Raw genomic sequence first — 20,234 nt, forward strand, 5'->3', positions numbered from 1 at the left:
AGCGCCTGAAAGTCATTGTAGGCCTTAGTTATCTTAAAGGTAAACTAAATTCAGTGTTTTGAGGATAAATGGGAAATGGTATGACAAAGGACTGAGTTCTTACCACTGTGCCTTTACTAATACAGTAAGACCTCAGGGCTGGCCAGGTTACAGTCATTGCAGCTCATCCTAGGGAGAAGGTAGGCTTGTTTTTTATATACTCCTGTTGTTGTATATATTGCAATACACGTTAGTATTCTCCAGTTCCCTGATTTCTTTGAAATCAGAGATAAGGGCAATCTTATATTTGTATTTCAGGCATTTGCCAGTGTACCTGGAAAATAATGGGATTTAAATAAATGTGTCTTGGTAAATTATCCTATTACTCACATGCCACGGCTGATTAGAATGAGGTTAATTTAGATTTAATCTAAACAGTGCTTAAACATTGTTTGGAAAGTAGAACTCTAAAAATTATTATTTATAGTAGCAGAAAGTTGCAAGCAACTGAAACACATATTAGTGAGAGGATGACTTAAATGATGGTGTGTCCATAGGGTGGAATTTATCAATATAAATCCCCAGAATAACTATTGTCACAAGTGCCCGCTTTTCCCTCTTGCTAATGTGTATCATTCAGATTTTAACTTAAGTAACTGCTTTTTCAGGAAAGACTTCCCTGACCTCCTTTCACAATTAAGTTAGGTGCTGCTTCTTTGTGTTTCCATTGCATCCTGGGATAAATACTGTGGTAGCACGTAGAGTACTCCATTGACATTGCTTATTGACAGCTTGCCTCTCCTATTCAGCTGAAACATTTTAAAGGCGGGGACTTTTAAAAATTTACAGTTGGGACTTCCCTGGCGGTCCAGTGGTTGGGACCTCACCTTCCAGTGCAGGGGATGGGGTTTGATCCCTGGTCCGGGAGCTAAGATCCCACATGCCTCAAGGCCAAAAAACCAAAACATGAAACAGAAGCAATATTGTAACAAATTCAATGAAGACTTTAAAAATGGTCCACATCAAAAAAAAAAAAAAATTTTACTGTCGTGTCACTACCACCCACCACAGTCCCTGGCCCATAATAAAAGTTCAGTTATTATTTGTTGAATGAATAAATGAATGAATTAATATATAATAAGTTAAATTTAAAATGCAGGCTAGACAGCCATATATATCATAATCTCCACTTTGTTTCAAAAGAAGCTTTTATACACATATGCACTAGCTTATCACTTAGATGGAATGTCAGCTATAATTCAATTAAATAGATCCCCGAAGCTTTTCACCCTGGAAACACTATATAGTGTGGCCCATATGAGAAGCAACTTGATTGCAAATCACTGTCTGCCCTTAAAACTTTCCATTCAAGACTGGTACTTGGAACATGTTTGGTTTTTTTTCTTTCATTCTGTTGACCAACCTAAGTCATATGTCTCTTTTTCTTCCTTCCTTCCTTCCTTCCTTTCTTTCGGCTACATTGGGTCGTCTTTGCTGCATGCAGGCTTTCTCTAGTTGCAGAGAGTGGGGGCTACTCTTCATTGTGGTGTGTGGGCTTCTCATTGAGGTGGCTTCTCTTGTTGCAAAGCACGGGCTCTAGGCGTGCAGGCTTCAGTAGTTGTGGCACACGTGCTCAGTAGTTGTGGCACACGGGCTTGGTTGCCCCATGGCATCTGGGATCTTCCTGACCAGGGCTTGAACCTGTGTCCCCTGCATTGGCAGGTGGATTCTTAACCACTGCACCACCAGGGAAGTCCCTGTATGTCTCTTCTGGTCAGCAGTTTTATATGGGTCTTTTATTGTACCTCGATTGCATCTGCTTTGGAAAATAACTTCCTAGGACTCTCCAAAGTGAATTTTGTGCATGCTGTGTAGTCTGCGTGGAAGGTTGGGCTCTTCCAAACACACCCTATAGATTTTGTGAAAATCCATTCAGCTCTTTTTGTATAATGCAGTAACAGAAAAACTAAAATGTAATTGTATTGCTGTAGATGGGCGTTAAAAAAATAAAACAATATGTGTAGTTGTTAGAGCAGTAGTATTATGGGTGGTTTTATCTCCTCTTTGTATGTTTTGCTGTTTTCTGCATTTTATTTAATGAATATGTATTAGTTTTATAATAAGAAAAAATTCTTTGTTAAGTTATTTATGGAAAACTTATATGCAGTAATATTAACTCTCTTTGGTGTACAGTTCTGTGAGTTTAGACCTTGTATATAGTTGTGCAACAGCCACCACCACAATTAGATATAGAATAGTTTCTTCACCCCTTTGTACTCATCCTACACTCCCCTGCCGCCAATCCCTCATAACCATTGATGTGGGTTTTCCCCCCTATAGTTGTGCCTTTCTCAGAATGTCATGTAAATAAAATCATAAAGTGTGCTGCCTTTTGAGCTTGGCTTATTTCGTATAGCATAATGCATTTGTGATACATCTGTGTTGTGTGGTATCATTAGTGTGTTTTTTTTATTCCATTGTATATGACTGACTTTATTAGGAACTGCCAGCTCACTTTCCCAAGTGGCTGTGCCGTGTGCATTCCCACCAGCAGTTAGTGAGAGTGCTGGTTGTTCTGCACCCTCGACAGCACTTGGCATTGTCAGGACTTTTTTTCTCTTTTAATAAGTATGTAATAGTTTTAATTTATATGGTTTTGATGGTTTTAATTTATATATAATTTATATTTTAATTTAATTTATATTTAATTTATATTTATATTGTTTAATGGTTTTAATTTATATTTTCTCTCATGCCTGATGATGGTGAGCCTTGTTCATTTGCTTATTTGCCAGCTGTCTGTCTTCTTTGAAGAAGGGTCCATTCAAATATTTTGCTCATTTTTAAATTGGGTTGTTGGGGGTTTTTTTATTGTGGCATTTTGAGAATTTTCATTTATTCTGGATACAGATCCTGTGTTGGAGATGTGATTTGCAAATGTTTTCTCCAAGTCTGTGGATTGTCCCTCTCCTGAGAGCAACTTTTGCAGAGCAGAAGTTTCTAATTTTGATAAAGTTCAGTGTATAAATTGTTTTCTTTTATGATTATGCTTCTGGTATTATATGTAAGAAATCTTTGCTAACCCAAAGTCACAAAGATTTATTTCTGTGTTTTCTTTTAGGAGTCATATGATTTTTATTTATTTATTTTTATTGCTGTATAGTTGATGTACAATATTATATGTTACAGGTTTACAATATAGTGGTTCACAATTTTTAAATGTTATACTCCATTTATAGTTATTATAAAATATTAGGTATATTTCCAGTGTTGTACAGTATATCCTTGTAGCTGACTTTACATATAATAGTTTGTACCTCTTAACTCCTTCCCTCCTTCCCTCCTCCCATTGGTAACCCTCCCCGCTTTCCTCTCCCCACTGGTAATTACTAGTTTCTTTTTTATATCTGTGAGTCTGCTTCTTTTTTGTTATATTCACTAACTGGTTTGTTGTATTTTTTAGATTCCACATATAAGTGATGTCATACAGCGTTTGTCTTCCTCTGACTTTTTCACTTAGCATAAATACCCTCCAGGTGCATCCATGTTGCTGCAGATGGCAAAATTTAATTCCTTTTTATGGCCGAGTAGTATCCCATTATGCGTGTGTGTGTGTGCGTGCGCATATGTATATATATGTGTGTGTGTGTGTATATGTACCATATCTTCTTTATTCATCTGTTGACGGACACTTAGGTTGCTTCCATATCTTGGCAATTGTAAATAATGTTGCTGTGAACATTGGGGTGCATGTATCTTTTTGAATTAGTGTTTTTGTTTTTGTGGGATATATACCCAGGAGTGGAATTGCTGGGTCATATGATAGTTATATTTTTAGTTTTTTGAGAAAATCTCCGTACCGTTTTCCACAGTTGGCTGTACCAGTTTACCTCACCACCAACAGTGTATAAGAGTTCCCTTTTCTTCACATCCTCGCCAACATTTGTTATCTGTGTTCTTTTTGATGACAGCCATTCTGACAGTTGTGAGGTGATATCTTACTGTGGTTTTGATTTTCATTTCCCTGATGGTTAGTGATATTGAGCATCTGTTCATGTGCCTGTTGGCCATCTGCATTTCATCTTTGGAAAAATGCCTGTTCGGGTCTTCTGCCTATTTTTAAATCAGGTTTTTTGTTTGTTTGTTTTGATGTTGAGTTGTAAGAGCTGTTTATATATTTTGGATATTAACCCCTTATGGGTCATATCATTTACAAATATCATCCCATTCAGTAGGTTGTGTTTTCATTTTGTTGATGGTTTCCTTTTCTGTGCAAAATCTTTTAAGTTTAATTAGGTTCCATTTGTTTATTTTTGCTTTTATTTCTTTTGCCTTAGGAGACAGAAAAAAATAATTGCTATGATTTATGTCAAAGAGTATTCTGCCTCTCTTTTTCTCTAGGAGTTTTATGGGTAATGGTCTTACATTTAGGTCTTTTTAGAGTTTATTTTTGTGTATGGTCTTAGAGAATGTTTTTTGCCTTTTCATATTGTGCAGAAAAGAGTTAACCATAGCAGGCCTGAAACGATTGTCATTAGAAAAGTCTGCTTGCAAGTTTGGCCCTTGGCTGATGTCTGGAGATGTGGCTTTTGAAACATTCCCCAAATGATGAAGTTATTTTGCCTTATATCTGAACTGAACACCTGCTTTCCTGATAGGAGTCTGGAATTTTGGTAGTTGTAGTTAGGAAGAGAATGTCTGCGTGACCAGTCTCCATGAAAACCTTGAACTCTTTTGAGTCTTAAATGTGCTTTTCTGGCAGAAATATCGTGCACACGTGGCTGCATTTTTGCTGCTGGAGGGAGTATGCACTCTGCGTGAACCCTCATGGAGGGAGAGAGCGTGGAAAGCCTGCAAATGGAGTCCTCTAATCTTTACCTAATGTGTCTTTCCCCACACTGGTCTGGCTTTGTGTACTTACTGTGCTGCTGTGATGATTCTGAGCTGTGATTGTAACTTTATATTTAGTCATTTGAGTCATTCTGGCAAATCACTGAACTTTATTTAGTAGATGGTCTTGGGGACCCCTAAACACGTACAGATTTTAGAATAAAGGGAAGATGATATTGCTTAAATTATATAAAGTGAACAATAGAATTAGGGGTAAATTTGTTACATTTGTAAATTTTGAAGTAATGAATTGTTCTACCTTTTTTCTCATCTTTCGAATATTACACCAGGGCCAGTGTCCTTATTATCCTTATGGAGTAATAGAATCAATACCGCCAATTCCAGAAAACATCAGGAGTTTGCTGGACGTTTGAACTCTGTTAATAACAGAGCTGAGTTATATCAACATCTTAAAGAGGAAAATGGGTTTGTATTCTTTATTATAGAAATTAGTTTTGTTAATTGCCTTGTAGTAAGTTTAAAATAATAAATTCTGCTTGTTTGTTGTGTTCAACAGTTTTTTTATTACTAATATTATGAACCGATACATGTTACTTATAAAGAGAAAAAAATTACCTTCTTTGGTTCTTGGTACTTGTAAAAGACCTGATATTATTAATTGTAACTGTGAAGGTTCAGTAAACATCATAGAGAGAAAAATTAGAAAACTCAGCATGCAACACTGACTCTTATATAGAATAACAGGGAGGAAATATTTTCCTAGTAAGTAATACAGTATTATGAATATTGATTTTAATTGAATAAATCTAAAATATAAAAATAATTGAAGATTTATTAGAATAAATCTAAAGTAATATAAGTGGTTATTTTCATCTCTTTTGTAGGAGAAATTCTCTTAAAAGTGTATTGATAAAGGAGATTCTTTAGTGGAAAAGGAAATAAATCCTTGTCTAAATGGTAGAGATTTTTTTCCTTAATTTTGCATGGAGCCAGTATAGTAATAAAAACCAGTGGCCTTTGAAATGAAAGTTTGGGAAAGTCATGTAAGCTCTCTGGGCCTCCCTCAGTTTTCACTCATTTGCAAAATGAGGAAGTTAAACTAACCAGGGGGAGCCCTAACTAGTCACTTTCTGAAGTGCTTATTACATTCTTCTGTTCTATGAGTATATTAGATTTTAATTTCATTTAAAAGATAAGGAGAAAAAATGTGGGTAGTTAATGAATGTTTTGTTCTACCAACTCATTTTTTTCCTCCTGTTTTTCAGAATGGAGACAACAGAAAATGGAAAAGCCAGCCGGCAGTAAAGAGTGACTTGAGCAGCTGGATTTAGTATATTGCATAAATATTTTGGATGGAATTTGATATAAGAACTTTTTCAGCAAGATTGTATAGTTATGTTGCCTGGACTGGTTTTTACATTTTTAAAATATTTCAAGTAACTTTATCTTTTTTGTATTAATTGTAAAATTGGCACATATGTCAAAAATATACATTTGTCCTCCCAAATTAAACAAATTTATTTTATGGTAAAGGGTGTTCCCTCCGGAAATGTTTTTAAAAAAATTCTCAGGCTTCTCTTTGCCAAATAAAACTATTAAAATATCTGAAATGCAACATATCAGAGTATTCCTTTAGGAAAAAGAAAATATTCATATAATGGCTGACAATTTTGAGAAGTTTTTAAGAAATTTTAACAGAATTTGGGTGACATTTACAACATTTAATATAAAATATTGCCTATGAATCTGCAACATATGCAGTACTTTTCCAAAAAATAGTTTTATTTATTTTGTATTTTAATTTAAATTATTTTGTGTGTGTGTTGCCCATTTAAAAGCAGCGTTTTCAGGTAGTTGGGGTAAATTTATGTTTACCCATATTGGATGATGTTATATATGTTTCTTCTAAAAACTTATTGTTCATTAACTTTTCTTATTGAAAGAGAAGCATGAAGGAGATTGCTCCGCAGACGTGAAAGAAAGAAAAGTTACTATGTTACTTGTTTTAATCCCTGAAAAGAATCTTGGTCTCCTCATCTCTCAGAAAATGTCATGGTGTATGTTTGGTGAGTCTTCTTCTGCTGCTTCTGGAAGCTCATAGCATGTTGCAAGAAACATGTTATTTCAATGTTAAATGCTAATTCTAGGGTTTTCATCTTTCCTTGAATATCTATTAGAGAAGGGGAAAAGCTCTTTGTTTAAATACAGAGGTTCAGTATTTTCTATTTAAAACAAAAAACAAAAAACTGGTGGTTAAACAAGGGTTCAGCAGGCGCCCCTATCAATGCAGTGAAATTTACATAGATCTCCTTTATCAACTCCTGTATCATTCTTAGCCCTTGCATCTGCCCTCTCCCCTCAGCGACAGCCATTTTTATTCCTTACCACTGTGTTTAGATATACACCACTCAAAAGCATGACCAGGCTTAATTAGTGCCAGGACTTGCAAGATTTCAGAGCTGTAACTCAGTACTGAATTATTGGATCATATTTACTTGTGGTTGAGTTCTGATCTTTTGTGTCTTATCCTCGATACCCATTCAAATTGTACCAAGTTGGAGTCCCTGGTGTAGTTCTTGATTCAGAAATCTTTTCTTCATAACCCATTTCAGAGAGACTCTCTTTTACTCTCAGTTTGTGCTTCCTCCTTTCTCATGTGCCAAGGCCATGCTACTTGTTGACAGTCTTACCTACATTTCAGTCTCCATTTTAAGTATTATTTTTGCATATATACTACTGTTAAACTGTGTTCTACCAACTGGTAGAATGTTTCTGTGGGTGCATTTTTGAACTACTGTTCCAGTAGCTTTCTGTATTATTCCATATATTATTGGTGGTTAAGATTGTCCAGCAGACTCATTCTACCTGCTTAACTAGATGCCCTTCGAGCACCTAAAATTGAGCCCCTCCTCCACCTCCCACAGAGCATCAGGCTATGTATTCCTGGTCTTATTTTGAGGTACATGTTACAGCGTTTTGGTGGAAGTGACTGGTTTAGACAAAAACAGAAGAATGAGTGTTAGTTATTGGCTCTTCTAAAACAGGGTCTACATTGAGGATTTACTAGTCAAGAGACGTGGGCAAAATTTAAACTAAAAAAAGGTATTACCCATGCAGTACTGGAATCTAAGCTTAAGTCCAGACTTATTGATTGTGGGAATCAAAGTTATCCTAGAGAGAACAAGTGCACTTTCAATTATAAAGATTCTGATATCTGTATCATGATAGCAAAAGATGCCCCTCATTTTTGTCCCCCTACTCCCCAACAGCAGCAACAACAAAAATTTGGCATCTATCTATGGACAAAAGTGCCTTTGAGGGAGCTGTCGCATCCAGTACCCTATGCCAGGTGACATGAGAAGAGTCTCACCCACCTGTGTGTTGGATAAATAGGCAGACAAACCTTAGCTGTGGACCCTGCAGTGGCCCATGAAGAGGCTCTGTACCCTCAGCCACAATCTGGGAACCCCTGGAAAATACTGTCTTAGGCAGTCATCCATGGACATGAGAGCCTTTGTGGAATCCAGGTTTCTAGGTGAAAGATCCAGTTTCTAGGTTCTAGGTTTCAGCACACATCATTGGAGCAAAAAAAAAAAAAAAAAAAAAATCTGGAGGTATTGGAGTGGATAAGAGAAACAGCTTGACTTTACCTGCGTTACCCTTCCTCCAGGGTGACACAGCTTAGGGCTAAAAGAGACCTCAGCGCATGATTTCTCCTGTGGGGGGAAAGGGAGAGTGTGTGAGGGAGCACCCAACTTCCTGAGCTGTGTGAAACATTGCCAGGGACTCTGGATGGGGCTCATTTCTTTCTTGCCCCATCCAGAGTGCTGAATCATGAGCTACCTGACAAGGGTGTTGGTGGGAGGGTGTTGGAAGATGCTGGGAGAGCAGCTGCTAGGACTCTCAGGAGGGCATTAAAGGGATAAGGCTCTTACTGTGTTGTAGACTCTATCAAGAGTCCATCAGCTCCTGAGAACACCTCACCTTGGATCCACCCAGCTGGCCCATAGACAGCCCTCAGTGCTCTGCGTGCCTCACCCAGACACCCCCACCACCCTATGGCCAGCTTCCTTTGTGTGCTGCTGATGGCAGCAGCGAGAGTGACCTTTGACAGACAGCTAGTGAGCATATGCAGAAAACTGGCTTGAAATCTGCAGGCAAAGGCGAAACCATAAACTTGAGCTTTAGCCACTTTTGGGAAAACAAAAGAGATGGTGTCAGCACTTGGCCTGGTGTATTTCAGAATCCAGAGAAGGCAGATAAGCTTAAGAATTTTGCTGCGATGGAGTAAGAAGCATGGAGCAGGTGTACTCACAGAAGTTCTGAGATAGCCTTTTAGCAGGGCTGACAGAAGATATCTCTCTCCTACAGGCAGTTAGTAAAGACTAGAAGAGGTGACTGCTACTTAAAAAGCAAAAAAAAAAAAAAAAAAAAAAAAAAAAGCAATACAACCCTTCAAGAAACGAAAAATCAAGGTAACATGACACCACCAAAGGATCACAGTGTTCCAGTGACAACCCCAAAATGTGGAGTTATGCAATTCACCCAATAAGGAATTTAAAATAGCTGTTTGCCAGGAAACACAATGAGCTACAAGAACACAAAGGCAGTTCAACAAAATCAGGGACAAAAATAGATGAACAAAATAAGTTTAAGAAAAATCATAAGAAAGAACCATAGAAATTCCAGAGATAATACGAGTCAAATGAAATAATAGAAAATGTACTAGAGAGTATCAAAAACAGAATGGATCAATCAGATGAAAGAATCTGTGAGATAGAAGACAGAACGTTGAAATTATCCAGTCGGCAGTACAAAGAAAGAAGAATGAGAAAGAGTGAAACAAGCCTATGTTCTATGGGATAGCCTCAAAAGAGCCAATTTGTTAATTATTGGAGTCCCAGAAGAAGAGGAGGAGGAGGAGGAAGCAGGAAAGGAGCAGAAAACTAAAGAAATAAAGACAGAACTTCGCAAACCTGGGGGGAGATTTGGGTATCCAAGTACATGTACTTCATATCTCATCAAACAAAATGAACAAGCTCCTCTCCAAAACACACTATAGTACAAGTGTGAAAAATCAAAGACAGAGACTCCTAAAAGCAGCAGGGGGTGGGGTGGGGGGGAGCTAATAACTTACAAGGGAACTCCCAAAGACTGTCAGTGGATTTCTCAGCAGAGACCTTATAGGCCAAGAGAGAGTGGAATGATGTATTCGAAGTGCTAAAAGGAAAAAGCTGCCAAACAATATTTTATATGGCAAAGCTCTTCTTCAGAAATGAAGGCAAGATAAGGAACTTTCCCAGACAGACAAAATCTGAGGGAATTATCACTTCTAGACCTGCCTTATGAGAAATGCTGAAAAGAATTCTTCAAGGTTGAAATGAAAGGACATTAATTAGTAACATAGAAACATAAAAATATAGTGGTAAAGGTAAGTGTATAGTCAAATTCATAATACTTTAATACTAGAACATTGTGGAGTGTTAACCACTTTAGTATAAAGGTTAAAGAACAAATGTATTGAAAATAACTATAGCTACAATAATTTGTTAATGCATATACAAAATAAAAGAGGTAAGTTGTGACATCAAAATCATGAAGGGGGGAGTAAAAGTGTAGAGTTTTTGTATGTGATTGAAGTTCCTTTCAGTGTAAAATAGAGTGATATATGTATAAGATATTTTATGTAAGCCTCATGGTAACCACAAAGCAAAAATCTACAGTAGATTCACAAAACATAAAGAGCAGGGAATCAAAGCATACCACTCCAGAAAATCATCACTTCACACAGGAAGGTAGCAAGAGAAGAAGAAAGGAACAAGAGAAATACAAAACAGCCAGGAAAAAAAAGATGATGTTACTAAGTCCTTACCTATCAATAAGTACTCTAAATGTAAATAGATTGAATTCTCCAATTAAAAGACATATAGTGGCTGGATGGATTTAAAAAAAAGAAAAACAAGACACAACTATACACTGCCTACAAGATACTCACTTCAGCTTTAAGAACACACATAGGCTCAAAATGAAGAGAGGAATAAGATATTCCATGCAAGTGAAAACCAAAAGAGAGCAGGGTAGCTATACTTATATCAGAGAACATAGACTTAATGCCAAAAATCATAACAAGACAAAGAAGGTCATTATATAATGGTAAAGGGGTCAATTCATCAAGAAGATATAAGAATCATAAATGTATATATGTATCCGTAATTGAGCACCATAATATATTATGAAAATACTAATCAATCTGAAAGGATAAATATTATTGTATTGTAACAATACAATAATAGTAGAGGGCTTTGATACCCTAATTTCAACAATAGATAAACAATCCAGTTATAAAACAAACAAAAACTGGACTGCAACCAACATTACTTAGACCAAATGAACCTAGCAGACATACAAAATATTCCATCCAACAGCAACAGAATGCACATCCTTCTCATACACAGAATATTCTCTAGGATAGCTCATATGATAGGTCACAAAACAAATCTTAGCAAATTTAAGAAGGTTTAAATCATACCAAGTATCTTCTGTGCCCATAATGGTATGAAACTATAAATCAATAACAGGAGGAAAACTTAAAAGTTCACAAAAATGTGGAAATTAAATAACACTCTCTTGAACAATCAATAGGTTGAAGAAGAAATCAAAAGAAATATTAAAATATCTTGAAACAAAAGTGGAAATACAGCATATCAAAACATAGTATACTACAAAAGAGGGAAGTTTGTAGCGATAAACACCTACCTTAGGGGAAAATAAAGATCTGAAGTAAACAACCTAACTTAACACCTCATGAAACTAGAAATAAAGAAACAAACTAAGCGCAAAGTTAGCAGGAAGAATGAAATAACAAAGATCAGACATTAAAAAATGAAATAGAGGCAAAAAAAAAGTCAATAAAACTGAGCTGGATTTATTGAAAAGATACACAAAATTGACAAATCTTTAGCTAGACTAAGGAAAAAAGACTCAAGATTATAATGAAAGAGGAGACATTATAACTGATAATACAGAAATAAAAAGATTATGAGACTATGAACAATTATATGCCAACAAATTGTATAACCCAGAATAATTGAGTAAATTCCTGGAAACATACAACCTATACAGACTGAATCATGAAGAAATAGATCTGAGCAGACCAATCATGACTGAAGAGATTGAAGCAGTAATTAAAAAAAGTCCCCCAAAGAAAAGCCCAGGACCAGATGGTTTCACTGGTGAATTCTACCAGACTTTTAAAGAAGTAAAGCCAACACTTCTCAAACTCTTCCAAAAAAACTGAAGAAGAGGAAACACTCTCAAACGCATTCTTTGAGGCCAGCAATACCCTGATACCAAATCCAGATAAGAATACTACAAGAAAGGAAAACTAGATCTTATGGATATAGGTGCAAAATTTTCAATAAAATGTTAGCAAACCAAATTCAACAGCAAATTAAAAAGTGCACACACACCATGATTAAGGGGGATTTATCCTTGTGATGCAAAGATGTTTCAACATATGAAAATCAGTAAATGTGATGCACCACATTAACTGAATAAAAGATAAAAACCATATAATCACCTCAATAGATGCAAAAAAGCATTTGATAAAATACAACATTCTTTTGTGATAAAAACACTCAACTAATTAGGTATAGAAGTAACATATCTCAACATAATAAAGCCCATATATAACAAGCTCACAGTTCACAAATGTTCATTGATGAAAGGTTGAAAACTTTTCTTCTAAGATCAGGAACAAGACAAGGGTGCCCACTCTTACCACTCATATTCAGCATAGTACTGGAAGTCCCAGTCAGAGTAATCAGGCAAGAAAAATAAATAAAAGGCATGCAAATTGGAAAGCAAGAGGTAAAACTGACTTTGCAGATGACATAATCTTAAATATAGAAAAATCGTAAAGACTCCACACAAATACACACAAACTGATAGAACTCATCAAAAATTCAGTAAAGTTGCAGGATACATTAACATACAGAACTCAGTTGCATTTCTGTACACTAATAATGAAATATCTGAAAAAGAACTAAAGAAAATGCCATTTACCATAGCATCAAAAAAAGTAAAATATCAATACTTAAGAATAATTTGACCAAGGAGGTGAAAGATCTGTACACTGAAAACTGTGACACTGATGAAAGAAATTGAAGAAGACACAAATGAATGGAAAGCTATTCCATGTTCATGGATCAGAAGAATTGATATTGTTAAGATATCCATACTACCAACAGCCATCTATAGATTCAATGCAATCCCTATCAAAGTTCCAATGACATTTTCACAGAAAAAAAAAAAAAGTCCTAAAATTTGTGTGGAACCACAAAGCAATCCTGAGAAAGAACAAACGTGGAGGCATCATACGCCCTGATTTTAAACTATACTACAAAGCTATAGTAATCAAAACAGTATGGTACTGGCATTAAAAATAGACACATAGACCAATGGAACAGAATTGAGAGCCCAGAAATAAAACCTCACATATATGGTCAACTGATTTTTGAAAAGGGAGCTAAGAATACTCAATAGGGAAAGGATAGTCTCTTCAATAAATGGTGTTGGGAAAACTGGATAACCACATGTGAAACTAGATCCCTATCTCATAAAAATTAACTTGAAATGGATTTAAAACTTAAACACAAGACCTGAAACCATAAAACTCCTAGAAGAAAATATGGGGGGAAGTTTCTGACAATGATTTTTTGGATATGACACCAAAAGCACAAGCAACGAAAGCAAAAATGAATAAGCTAAATTTAATAATAAATTAATCAAGCTAAAAAGCTTCTGGACAGCAAAAGAAACAATCAATAAAATGAAAAGGCATGCTTACCTTTGGAATGGGAGAAAAACTTGCAAATTATATATCTGATAAGGGGTTGATATCCAAAGTATATAAAGAACTCATACAGCTCAATAGCAGAAGAGGGATTGAACAGACATTTTTCCAAAGAAGATATACAAATGGCCAACAGGTACATGAAAGGGTGCTCAGCATCACTAATCATCAGGGAAATACAAATCAAAACCACAATGAGACATCAGTTTATATGTGTTAGGATGGCTATCATCAAAAAGATAACAAAATGATGAGGATGTGGAGAAAAGGGAACCCTTGTGCTCTGCTAGTGGGAATGTAAATTGGTACAGCCACTATGAAAAACATTATTGAGGTTCCTCAAAACATTAAAAATAGAACAACCTTATGATTCAGCAATCCCACTAATGGGTATATACCTAAAGGAAATGAAACATGATATTGAAAAGGTACCCACACTCCCACACTTATTGCAGTTTTATGCATATTAAGACAAGATATGGAAACAACATGTTTCCTTCAACAGATGAACACACAAAGAAACTGTGTTTTATATATATACAATAGAATACTATTCAGCCATAAGAAAGAAGGAAATCCTGCCATTTTCAATAACGTGAATGGACCTTGAGGGTATTATGCTAAGTGAAATAAGTCAGACAGAGAAAGACAATTACTGTATGATATTACTTATATATGGAATCAATAAAAAACAAACTCAGAGCTGAATGGTGGTTACCAGGAGCTTGGGGCGATGGGGAAAACATGTTGGTCATAGGACACAGACATCCAGTTACAAGACGAATCATTTCTGGGGATCAAATGCATAGCATTGTGATTCTAGTTAATATTACTGTATTATATATTAGAAAATTTCTAAAAGAGTAGATCTTAAATGTTTTCACTACAAAAAAGAAATGATAATTACACTACATGATAGAGGTGACAGCTAACCCTATGGTGGTAATCATTTTATAATATATAAGTGCAGCATATCAAGTGTACACCTTAAACTTACATTATATGTCAATCATATCTTAATAAAGCTGGGGGGAAAAGACTCTACTGACTAAAAGCTCTTTTATTTTTGTAATCATAGTATAAGGCAAAATTTTGACAATCCTCTGATAATTGCGTGGTTTGTTTGACAAGTTATTATAGTCATAAATACTGTGATATTTTACTCCAAAAATTTCCAGTTTATGTGGAGATTATTCAAAATCACTGTGTGGACATGTGCAAAACTCATTAATGCATAGACTTATTAATATATGGATTGACACTTGTATATCATGTAAGTATTAAGAATAAGCCTGAAAACACAACTTAGCTTTAGAGGAAGGTCACCAAGTGTTTGAATTCTTGAATACTGCACTTGTATTCCTGACTTTATAGTACTAAGGTACCCTTAGTTGAGGGCAAAACAATCTACAGTACTTTATTCAAATTGTTTTATGAGGCGCTGTGTTATTTGCTTCATTATTTCTGGAATATTTCAATTAAAGTTACCAGTACAATTGCACAACATATAGAGAACAAAAGTGTCCAGATGCTAACTTTGTTATGGAGGTGCTGCTACTGTGAGCTAATCTAAAAACTTCCATATTATTGTAAAGATTTGAAGCACTAGACTTAATTTTGGGAACTCCAGGATCTGAATTTATACTTATTAGGTTTAATTTCATTGAGATCTATTTCCATGATTAAAATGAACATATTAGATTGAACCCACGCAAAATTGTCATTTTTATATTCAAAACAAAATTGAATATTGGCCACTTCCTATGGTTCAATTTATAGATTTGTTTTCAGATTCTTTCGAAATATTCAGTAGAAACTAAATTTAACAGGTTGTGTCTATTGAAGCAAGTTCCTCCTAGTGAAAGGTGCAAACTTAATTTAGTATCTGATTAGGAGTGTCTTATTTGTAACATTTTAAATTAATTCCATCACTGCTGTGAATCCACTGGAAATGAAAAGCTTTAAAGGAGAAAGGCATTTTGAATTAAAACACCCTTGTAATTTGTTTCTTAGTAAGGAACAGGGTAATAATCAACTATTTAGATTATAATATTAAAAGAAGAGAGAAAATATTGTCCTATTTAAAAGTAGACATCACATTAAATTTATGTACTTACCAAGTTCAAGGGCAGTCCTTGGGGATATATTTTAAGGGATAGAAGAGAAGGAAAGATAAAATCAGAGAGGTCAGAATAAAGAAGTGCCACAAAAGTTGCAGAGATGTTGAGAAGACTGAAGACTTAAACAAGGCCAACCAAAAGATATGCCAACCAAGATGCTGGCAATTACTTCCAAAAAGCCATTTCCATGGAGTGGTGAGAGTAGAAACTAAATTGCAGTGAATAAACTTCTAACTTCTTGAATGAAGTTAGAAGTATAGTATATGAGTCAGCTCTTTCAGAAGTGTGGTGACCAAAGTGCCCATGCCTGTTATGGTAGCTCAATAAAAGAGCAGAATTGAGGGAAGGTTTGTTGTTATTTTTTGGTAGTCTTTTTTAAAAAATCAGTATGATGTGCTTGTTTGTGAGTTAAAGGTAAGAATACAATGTAGAAGTCATTTTAACAGTATTACTTCTTCTAATCCATGAGCACAGTATGTCTATGTGTCATTTTCAATTTCTTCCATCAGTGTCTTATAGTTTTCCGAGTACAGGTCTTTTAGCTCCTTAGTTAGATTCATTGCCAGTTGTTTTTTGTTTGTTTGTTTTTGCCACACCTCGTGGCTTGTGGGATCTCAGTTCCCCAACCAGGGATTGAAGCCAGGCCATGGCAATTGAAATCGCTGAATCCTAACCACTAGACCACCAGGGGACTGCCAATTCTCAGGTATTTTATTCTTTTGGTTGTTATTGTAAATGGGATTGTTTTCTTAATTTCTCTTTCTGATAGTTTTTTGTTACTGTATAGAAACACATCAGATTTCTGTACATTAATTTTGTATTCTGCATTCACTGATGAGTCTAACAGTTTTTTGTTGGCATCTTCAAAACTTTCTATGTACAGTATCATGTCAATGGCAAACAGTGATAGTTTTATGTCTTCCTTTCCAATTTGGATCCTTGTATTTCTTTTAGGTATCTGATTGCTATGGCTAGGACTTCCATGTGAGAGTGGCATCCTTTTCTTGTTCCTGATTTTAGAGGAAATGCTTTCAGCTTTTCACCATTGAATATGATGTCAACTGTGGGTTTGTCCTCTGTGGCCTTTATTATGTTGAGGTAGGTTCCCTCTATGCCCACTTCCTGGAGAGTTTTTAATCATAAATGGATGTTTAATTTTGTCAAAAGCTTTTTCTTCATCTATTGAGATGCTCATGTGATTTTTATTCTTCAATTTGTTAATGTGATGTATCACATTGACTGATTTGCAGATATTGAATCATCCCTGCATCTCTGGGATAAATTCCAGTTGATCATGGTATATGACCCCTTTAATGTATTGTTGAATTCAGTTTGCTAATATTTTGTTGAAGATTTTTGCATCTATGTTTATCAGTGATAATGACCTATAATTTTCTTTTAGTGTGTGTGATATCTTTTTCTTGTTTGGAAGCATTCCTTTCTCTCCAATTTTTGGGAATAGTTTGAGAAGGATAGGTGTTAACTCTTCTCTAAATGTGTAGTCGAATCCACCTGTGAAGCCATTTGGTCAGGACTTTGGTAGGAGGTTTTTTAATTACTGATTCAATTTCATTACTGATAAGTGGTTCATTCATATTTTCTGTTTCTTCCTGATTCAGTCTTGGGTGAAGAATCAGTATTGTTAAATAACCATACTACCCAGGGCAATCTATAGATTCAATACAATCCCTATTAAAACACCAATGGCATTTTTTCACAGAACTAGAACAAATAATTCTAAAATTTGTATGGAAACACAAAATATCCTGAATAGCCAAAACAATCTTAGGAAAGAAGAACAAAACAGATGTATCAACTCTCTAATTTAAAACTATACCACAAAGCTACAGTCATCAAACAGAATGGTACTGGCACTAAAACAGACACACAGATCGATGGAACAGAATAGAAATCCCAGAAATGAACTCACACTTATATGGGCAATTGTTCTATGACAAAGGAGGCAAGAATATACAATGGGGAAAAGACAGCCTCTTCAATAAATGGTTTTGGGAAAACCAGACAGCTACATGAAAAAGAATCAAACTGGACTACTTTCTCACACCATATACTAAAATCAATTTAAAATGGATTAAAGACTCAAATGTAAGACCTGAAACCATAAAAGTTTTAGAAGAAAATATTGGCAGTATTCTCTCTGACATCAATCTTAGCAATATTTTTTTGCATATATCTCCTCAGTCAGGGCAACAAAAGCAAAAATAAACAAATTCAACTACATCAAACTAAAAAGCTTTTGCACAGCAAAAGAAACTAACAACAAAATAAAAGGCCACCTACTGAGTGGAAGAAGATAGTTCCAAATGATATATCTGACAAGGGGTTAATATCCAAAATACACAAACAACTTATATAGGTCAATATCCAAAAACCAAATAACCCAATTTTTAAAATGAGCAGAGGACCTGAATAAACATTTTTGTGAAGCAGACATAAAGATGGCTAACAGGTACATGAAAAGATGTTCAACATCACTAATCATCAGGGAAATGCAAATCAAAACCACAATGAGATATCATCTCAGACCTGTCAGGATGGGTATTATCAAATAGTTAACAAATAACAAGTCCTGGTAAGGATGTGGAGAAAAAGGAACCCTTGTGCACCATGATAGAATTGTAAATTGGTGCAGACACTGTGGAAAACAGTATGAAGATGCCTCAAAAAACTAAAAATAGAAACTACCGTATGATCCAGCACTTCCACTCCTGGGCATTTATCCAAAGAAAATGAAAACATTAATTAGAAAAGATATATGCACCCCTATGTTCACTGCAGCATTATTTTCAATAAGCCAAGATATAGAAGCCACCTAAGGGCCCATAGTAGATGAATGGATAAAGAATATGTGGTATACACACACACACACAAAATGGAATATTACTCAGCCATAAGAAAGAATGAAATCTTGCCATCTGTGACAACATGGATGGACCTCTAGGGTATTATGCTAAGTGAAATTAAGTCAGACAGAAAAAGACAAATACTATACAATCTTACTTATATGTGGAATCTAAAACCAAAACAAAACAAACAAAAAACCCAAAACAAATGGACAAACATAATCAAAGAGAAACAGAGTTATAGATTCAGAGAACAAATAAGTGATCACCAGAAGGGAGGTGGGTGGGGAGAAGAGAGAAATTGGTAAGGGAGATTAGGAGGTACAAACCTTCAGTTACAAAATAAATGAATGAAGGGGATGAAATGTAGTGTGAGGAATATAGTCAACAACTATGTAATATCTTTGTATGGTGACAGGTGACAAGTAGACTTATCATGGTGATCAATTTGAAATTTATAGAAATATTGAATCACCATGTTGTATACCAGGAACTAACATAGAGTTGTAGGTCAATTACACTTCAAAAACAAACTAATAAACAAACTCATAGAAAAAGAGATTAGATTTGTGGCTACCAGTAGAGGTACACATGAAGGCAATCAAAAGGTACAAACTTCCAGCTCTGCAATAAATAAGTACTAGGGATGTACACTATGATAAAGATAATTAACACTGCCATACGTTATAAGTGAAACTTGTTAGGAGAGTAAATCCCAAGTTCTTATAACAACGAAAAAAATTTTTTTTCTGTTTATTTAATGTATCTATATGAGATGATGGATGCTCTCTGAATCTATCGTAGAATAATTTAATGATATATGTAAGTGAAATTACTGCTTATACAGTGCTGTATGTTAACTATATTGCAATAAAACTGGAATTTTAAACAAAAATTTAAAAAATACAGTGGAGAGGTAAACATTTAATAATTCTTTCCTGTACACAGTCCAACCTTAACCTATCGCAGAATTTACTATTTATAGTTAAATTATTTATGCCTTCGTACTGACAGTTGTAACAAGTATCTTAGGCTGGCAGTTTACAGCATTTTTTACATTAGGAAATGCTGTTGCCAGTGATACAATAACTTTCCATAATGGATGAGTCAGTACACAATTTGTTTATGGTAGTGGTGCCGTCGGTAGTATAAATTTATAATTGACCATCAGGCTTCTAAGGAGACATAAACAATTAGAATTAATTGATAGTATGTTAATACAATTAACATGGAGGATGAATTATTTATTGCTTACAATTTGACTCAGCAATTGTTTTTTTTTAAATTAATTTTATTTATTATTTTTTGGGGGGTACACCAAGTTTTTTTTTTTTTTACCTGCTTTCTAGATCAATTATCCCTGTTTCTCACACAGTTGTTGATACGTTTGGATTTCTGCTAGTATTACTCACTTCTCTCTGTGAGTGTTACTCACATTCTCTCTGAAATGAGATCCATTTCATTATGGAATGGGAGTGGATGTTTTGGAGGCTGGAAGATTGACTACCTTTCGGTCTGCAGCAGAGGTCATGTTTTCTCTGTAACGTTGATGTTGAGAAGACAGTG

The 20,234-nt window shown here is 35.1% G+C and overlaps 1 protein-coding gene across 3 annotated transcripts in view; it reads left to right on the forward strand.

The window, feature by feature from the left end:
* The window catches only part of INTS13 (integrator complex subunit 13), a 32,913-nt gene extending 26,477 nt beyond the window's left edge, over nt 1-6,436 (forward strand). For all 3 annotated transcript variants that reach the window (XM_057703069.1, XM_057703070.1, XM_057703071.1), the window contains exons 16-17: nt 5,160-5,295; nt 6,096-6,436. In XM_057703069.1, coding sequence (XP_057559052.1) covers nt 5,160-5,295; nt 6,096-6,135 — 176 coding nt within the window. In that variant the 3' untranslated portion in view covers nt 6,136-6,436. The remainder of the gene's footprint in view (nt 1-5,159; nt 5,296-6,095) is intronic.
* Nucleotides 6,437-20,234: the final 13,798 nt, after the last annotated feature.

The sequence above is a fragment of the Hippopotamus amphibius genome, chromosome 12, assembly GCF_030028045.1.
Source record: "Hippopotamus amphibius kiboko isolate mHipAmp2 chromosome 12, mHipAmp2.hap2, whole genome shotgun sequence".
In the NCBI taxonomy this organism is placed as follows: domain Eukaryota; kingdom Metazoa; phylum Chordata; class Mammalia; order Artiodactyla; family Hippopotamidae; genus Hippopotamus; species Hippopotamus amphibius.